Source organism: Macrobrachium rosenbergii, chromosome 6 (genome assembly GCF_040412425.1).
Source record: "Macrobrachium rosenbergii isolate ZJJX-2024 chromosome 6, ASM4041242v1, whole genome shotgun sequence".
Lineage (NCBI taxonomy): Eukaryota > Metazoa > Arthropoda > Malacostraca > Decapoda > Palaemonidae > Macrobrachium > Macrobrachium rosenbergii.
Genome location: NC_089746.1, coordinates 39751322 through 39759011, shown reverse-complemented (window position 1 = coordinate 39759011; position 7690 = coordinate 39751322). Strand labels below are relative to the sequence as shown.

At 35.8% G+C, this 7690-nt stretch overlaps 1 protein-coding gene across 4 annotated transcripts in view; it reads left to right on the top strand.

The window, feature by feature from the left end:
- Positions 1-7690, top strand: part of LOC136839464 (uncharacterized) — a 134892-nt gene that overhangs the window by 113538 nt on the left and 13664 nt on the right. For all 4 annotated transcript variants that reach the window (XM_067105534.1, XM_067105533.1, XM_067105535.1 and 1 more), the window contains one exon: positions 1440-1506. In XM_067105534.1, the coding sequence (XP_066961635.1) occupies positions 1455-1506 (52 nt within the window). In that variant the 5' untranslated portion in view covers positions 1440-1454. The remainder of the gene's footprint in view (positions 1-1439; positions 1507-7690) is intronic.

The following is a 7690-nucleotide window of genomic DNA, read 5'->3' as shown; positions in this document are numbered from 1 at the left end:
TAGCACATCCAATTTTCAAATTAATGTAGCTCTACGTTCTTTCAAGCTACATTCATGTGCAAAAATTCTTGGACATTACTCATTACCAGATATTTATAGATTTATTTATTTATTTAATAGGCTGTACAGTCTTCCTGTTTGCATATGCACATATTCTGTCTTTTAAAGAACAGACGCACAAAGATATATATATATATATATATATTTGTGAAAAGATTTCAGTGTTGAGTACATCTGATATATTATTATCACACTGAAAGCAAATAAAAAAACATGGTCTTGTGATGAACCTTATTAAAAAATATACGTTATTAAACAAAAGTGCCGGTTTTTCGGAACGTTAACATTTTGTTTGGACGTAACGAGTGTTTGATTCATTCAGAAAACAAAAAACAACGCAAAAAGATGGTCAGTGCAAAAAAAGAAAACAAATAAGCCTATACGATTTCAGACATGTAAAAAATGAGTTGCCGACTACGGAACAGCTATTCTTAGTTTCGAGTACTTGGAGCCTATCACCTCTCTCTTTAAGTGGCGTTTGACATATCCTAAGATAATTCTAAAACGGAGGATGTGGTGTTTGAAGATGCGACGGTCAGGCTGTCAAAATTGTTTACCGATGGTTGTACATTATTGCCCCATTTCATTTTCATTCCTTTCCATAAGTAATATGATACTGGCGGGTAAGACTTTGATTTTTTCGCGCGCGTATACACACGCACGCGCACACACATATATATATATATATATATATATATATATATATATATATATATATATATATATATATATATATATATATATATATAATTTATTTGTACAGTATATGGGTGGGTGTGTGTGTGTGTGTGTGAATGTTGAAGCTTGTATGTATGGATGTGTGCATGTATATATGCACACACGATACGCCATTTTCCTGTTTTAGAGCGTCTGAAGGAGAGGGCGTGTTGGCTTTTAGCAAATATCTGCAGATAAGGTTACTTAGCTGAAACCCTCTTCTTGACCCCAATTGTCTGGTACTCAGTGGGCGGTAGGTGAGGATCGAACCACAGGCCTTTGAGTTACCGCTGAGCTAGAAAGAGCCATGTGTCCAAATAAGTTGAATTTGCCTGTTTTATTGTTCATTGTGCCTCTCAAGATAATCTGAACAGTTAAGAAAAAAAACACTATAATTTCAAAACGAAATACAAATGGGTTTATTAAGGAAAATTTAATTGATAATTATAGGTAATCCAGTAGAGAGGTCGACTAATGGCAAACAAATTTGAAATTGCACTTTCAGATGTATAGAAATATTGATAAGGAACGAAAGGACACAGTTAATACTTTCTTATGTAGCTCATTTGTATTAGCAATAGAAAAGTACACATAATTAACAAAATTAAATGTTTTTATAGTGTTTTAAATATAATTTTCATGATACATTTTTCTCTGTACAGAATACTAAGAAGAGGATGTGTTTCTTGGTTATCATACCTGTTTTAATCATCTCTTCAGGAAGACAAGGTAAGAAATACGATTAATTCAGTGAGGAACTATCCTCATGCTATATCTCTCTCTCTCTCTCTCTCTCCCTCTCTCTCTCTCTCTCTCTCTCTCTCTCTCTCTCTCTCTCTCTCTCTCTACACACACACACATATATATATATATTATATATATATATATATATATATATATATATATATATATATATATATATATATATATATATATATATATATATAGAATCTGCTGGTTACTTATTACCAGATACATATGCAACTGTAATAGCCACAATGCCCTCTTCGCTTCTCGAATTCTTTGCGCTTTTCGGATATGCTTATTACTACAAAGCCTTAGATTCAAGTGCAAGAAATATGAAGTAATTATGATGACCGGTAGCGGGAGACGAACCCGCGTCCCATAATCACAACGAAGTCACGTTGCCGACCTAACCACGAGAAGAATAAAAGTACCTAGCCCCTCGTACATACATACGTATACCTGTCGAATTCATATATATTTTTAGAGCTGGAGTAGACCCATCCTTACCATCGTAGCCACGTGGGCAATCGTTTTATTACTTTTAGGCTGAAATATATATGTAAAATCAACTGGTCACTTTTTTCCGGATAGGCTACATGTTATTGCAATAGCAACAATTCCCTCTCAACTTTAATTCTTTGCGCTTTTTGGATATATATCAACATCCACGAACATATATATATATATATATATATATATATATATATATATATATATATATATATATATATATATATATATATATATATAATCACCATACCTTTATACCCTTTAGAAGGATTGGCTTTAGAGACTTTCTGTTTTCAGCGAGTCTCTAGGCATGAGGTTGCTAGCCTAATGCCTTTTCCAACCATTGCTGACTTTAGTACTCATTCACAACTGGGCCGACTGGTGGGTACTACGCCGGGAGTTGAATCACAGACATTACAAATGCAAACTCAGTCTCTATTGAGGTAAGCAGTTAATTAGATGGGTCTCAGCCATGGTTGACAACGGGATGGGGCTAGCAACCTCACCCCAAACTCTTTGTTGAGAATCTTTAGAGTAACAGCTTTCAAAAATTGCAGCCTTGCTTAAAAAGACTTTATATACAAACTTTAATCGCCATTTCTCTATTTTTTCATCTTTCTGTAATGAAAAAGGTTTTTGAACCTCGTTACAACGTGGAATTCATCATTGCTCGAGATTAGCGTTATCAGAAATGTGCCTGTCAGTTTTCTCTTAGTAGACTATTCGCAGTAGAATAACGGTGCGTAATGGAATGAGCAAAGAGGTAGTGTGATAAGAAGCAATATCCCTCGGCTTTCGTCATAATCGTTTATTACCATGAGCAAACTACGCGTAACTTTTGAAACATTACGGCCTCTTTGTTGGTTTCTCCTTATTCTCTCTTGCTGCTGTTTAAGCTGGGTCCCATCCATTCCCTTCCTCCTTCCATCCTTCCCCTTTCTCCTCCTCCTCCTCCTCCTCCTGCTCCTCCTTGCATTATTAAAACGTCAATTTGACAATCGGTTGCATACTGAGAAACTCTTACCCAAACTACTTACTAAGATTATCATGCAAATTGTTCATACAGTCGTTTATGGCTAGGTGCCTCTACGAAGAACAAAGAGGGAGTACTATCGATAATATAACTGCACTTACCCAATATTAACATTACTACAATAATAAAAAATTATTCTTGTGTATGTGTGTGCGTTTTTATTGTACGTACTGCCATGGTCGTAAGAGAAAACTTTCCTGTTGCATACTAAGTAGTAATGTAAGGAACTATAATTTCCTTGTTCCCACGTGGGAGGATGGTAGTTCCTTCAGTGCAGCTCATGCGGTGCACTGTAAGCATTATTTTAAGTTCTTTGTAGCGTCCCTTCGACCCGTAGCTGCAACCCCTTTCATTCCTTGAACTGTACTTCTGTTCATATTCTCTTTCTTCCATCGTACTTTCCACCCTCTCCCAACAAATGTTTCAGACTGCAATAGCGAGAGGTTTTCCTCCTGTTACCTTCCAAACCTTTTTACTGTCAATTTCATGACCTCATAGGTCACAGCGCTTGTCGTTTGGCCTAAATTCTATATATCCTATTCTATTCTAATTCCTTGTAACGATGCGTATGTTAATAGAGTAACCCTCTTTGTGCTCCTGGTAACCTTTTAATAACCTCTTTCCCAACTATGGGAAAGGGGCACAGTGCTTCGTCTACCTTGCCTCTACGGAAACCAATTTCGATTTTTCGTGGTACTCTGCATTCATTCAAGTCTAGATCAGTCTCCAGTACAGTAATGAAAAACTCGGGCAAAAACAAAAATAACAGGAATATCAGCGTTTCCGCAGTTTTCACCAAATTCTTAGCGTTTTTCAGCTTTCCGAGGAAGGTTAACATATTTTCATTTTTACAAAGTTAAAAATAAGACTGAGCAATCAGTCAGCTTGTGCTGTTTCCAGAGCTACTACCGGTAAGGCTTCAATTATACCAGGAATGTTCCTTAGGTTTTTTATTCATTTCTCTATATGGCTCACTTTTTTTTTTTTTTTAGGTTTCCTTGTCTTATGTGTTGACAGGATTTAGGGGTCAGGTAAAAACGCTTTTTTTCGCTTTTTTTATTTTCCCGGATTTCGTGCTTTGAGGTGCACATACGTATATCCACACACACACACACACACACACATGTATATATGTGTGTGTGTGTGTGTGTGTGTGTGTGTATAAGGAAAGAGAGAGAGAGAGATGGTATGTGTGTCGTCAAGTTTTCCGACTAAGCTCATAAGATTTGATGCCCTATAGGAAAAATAATATTAATAATGATAACTATAATTCGGTGGGGAGAGAGAGAGAGAGAGAGAGGGGGGAAGCAAACTATGGCGTAATGCTGTTGTGGCGTTACAGTCATGTTTTTCCCTCGTGGCTTATGTTAGAGATAATGAAGTCCTTTTAAGGTAAAAATTAAACACGAACAAAGTAACATAACCCCTCTCTCTCTCTCTCTCTCTCTCTCTCTCTCTCTCTCTCTCTCTCTCTCTATATATATATATATATATATATATATATATATATATATATATATTTATAATATATATATATATATATATATATATATATATATATATATATATATATATATATATATATATATATATTTATTTATCATTACGTATACACACAATCTTCTTCACCTAATGATGGGTGTGTCCAGAAATAAGTAGGACGGGTTTACTGCAAAAAACGTCTGCCTTGTTTGTTTGCGTGCTTGTTATTATATTTATGACTATATTATATTTATAACTACATGAACGTTGTTATTCATGTTTAATCATTGTATATTAAGCATTATAATTACTCTTGCACTTTATTGATCGTTTATCTATTCTGTGTTGTTGGTGTACGTGAATTCATTAGGCTGTCTACAAAGAGCCCCATTAATAATGATAATAACCTTGGCACACGCATCAATGCTGTTCCACTGACGCAAAAGTGGCTCATTATTCGCCTGGTTCCACGCTGAATATTGATCCTTCCCAGTTTCTAAATGTGTGACTGAGAAGCAATATTCTTAGAAAATTACTCACAACGAAGCATGAAAACTGTTGTATACCTGTACACGAATGTACGTATTTCAGTTTTACGTGCCTCTACCCTTGGAGTTGGTGGTTCTAAACTAAATGTTTATATATATATATATATATATATATATATATATATATATATATATATATATATATATATATATATATATATATATATATATATAGTATATATATATACAGTATATATATATATACATATATAATGTATATCTATATACATAATATATAAATGTGTGTGGATGTGTAAATATATATAAATGTGTGTGGATGTGTATATGTGCACGCACATGCGTGTATACATACATGCATACACACACATTTATACATATATATATATATGTATATACATACCGATGTGTGTGTGCACAAGTATAAATGCACTTTGAACGCAATATGAAATTCCTCTGTGTTATCTATTATTACTGTACGTCCCTTTACTCCTTATGATCGTTTGCCTGGTAGATGAAATTATTGCAAAGCAAATTGACATCTTTTTGAGTCAATGATTAATTCCACAGCTTATTGTGTTCCAGTGCAGTCAGTTTTAATAGCTGTCTTTCTTCTCTTCTTTTCTGTCCCTTTCTCTTCTCTTCTCTGTTACATGTGATTATCACACTGGCGCAATTTTCCTTTTTTGCATGTCATCCCATCATTCATTGCTGAGGCTGTCAAAGATTAGCTAAAAATGATTTCGGTGACCTCTGGCAGGTAGCCTATCTGTCTCACCTGAGATCTTTAAGCAGCTGTTAGACCGTACGTCCCTGTATCCTTTGACTGCTTAATGGAGGAAGATGAATGAAGACATTGTCCAGACGAATCTAAGTACAGAGAACATACACCGTGAAAAAGAAACGGATCAGCCTCTCTTACTGGGCACCATGCAGAGAAAGGTACCCTAATCTCTTCCGGAAAGGAGGTTATGTTTTTGGTGCGGTTTGTTTTTTTCTTTCTTCACATGATTACGCAAAACGTTATGTCCTGATTTTTATAAAATTTTGCCAGATTTGGGCCTCATGACTGGTTAGCAAGAGATTAAATTCTGAGAGGAATACGGTTCTTGAGGCTTGCATCTCCCCACCGCTCTTATTTTGTTATAGTTTTTGGTAAAATATTCTTTAGCTTTAACCTATGGATTATGCCTTTCATTTGCGCTTTTTTATTTGTTTATTTTTTTTTTTTTTGCCTTGCTGTATGTGAATCCTTGTTTAACTGGTTTGTGATGAAATGTTATCAGGTAGAATTATCACAAGAGTAGGTCTCCTCTCCTGTAATACAGGGTCACTTTCTAAATGACTTTTCGTTGCCACACCTATCATCAATCGCGATGAGAATGTTTGCTGCAAAGGGCGCCTTTCGTTTGGGCGAAAAAATCTTATCATTTGGGCGCCAAATTATGTTCCATTCTGACACTCACTATTTCACTTGGGCGAAAGTCATGTTTTGATCCCGACGTGGACCTCTGGTGGCTTTAAGACTTTTTTATCCTGTTTGAAAATATTACTTATATAATTGTATACCTGAAATAGTGTTCTTCTTCATAAGACACATGGAATCCCAAGTTACATTGCACCAACTAAACACAGGAATTAAGTAATAGCTGCAGTAAAACTTTCAATGCCATATTTATTCATTTAAAAAGTGTTAATATATTTACAAACATAAGAACAAAATATAATCATATTTATTCGTTTTATGAACGTTTTTCCACTTTCGTCAGTCCTAATTCTGGCTTTACATTTGGTTTTGTTGTTTGTGCACCGCCGCGAAACATCACCATTCTTCAACATAGTGTTTATACAAAAAGCCAGAGAATATCAAACACCTTTTTCGTCGGTTTGTTTCGGTATGAATCTGCACTTTTCGCGCCACTGACTTTAGGACTGATAACTATTCTCAATTATTAACCAGCTAACTACTGAGTTATCAGCCAAGTGATAACAGAATTATCACCACGTGAAAATATGTCCTAAAATACTTCTGCCTCTTTTTCCTTACTCTGATTCGCCCAAATGATTGGTGCTAATTTGCAGGATTTTGATATTTTGTCGCCCAAACGATATAATGAATAGTCGCCCAAATGATATATAGACTAATCCCCAAATTCTCCCAAATGAAATGCCCCTGCAAAACGATTTCGGTGTCCTCAGAGACAACAACTTATGCCTGGCCTGTGTTCAACAACCCACAGAGGAAGGAAACAGCAGAGCAAATGACCAATGACACAGGTGAATTCTCAGGAAAACCATGCTTCTTTGGAACATCGTGGTGGATACACCTTTGGACACGCCTTTGTAGACTTTCCAGAGGCTTCAGATCAAGCGTATGGTGCCAAAAACACACACCCTGTCTTGGCATTCAAAACGTATTGGAAACACCAGTTATGGTGCCCATCAGAAACAGGAATCGACAGGGACTCATGGTGCTGACCACCAGAAACGGTCGTTGCTGCTCACATGATCGTGGTCAGAGGGAAAGGGAATATGAACATTGCTGTACATAAGAGATCTAATTGCATCAAAGGAATATAGCACTGCTAACCACAAGGGGTGTCAGAAAATCGGAGGTTGTGGCAGTAATTCCCAG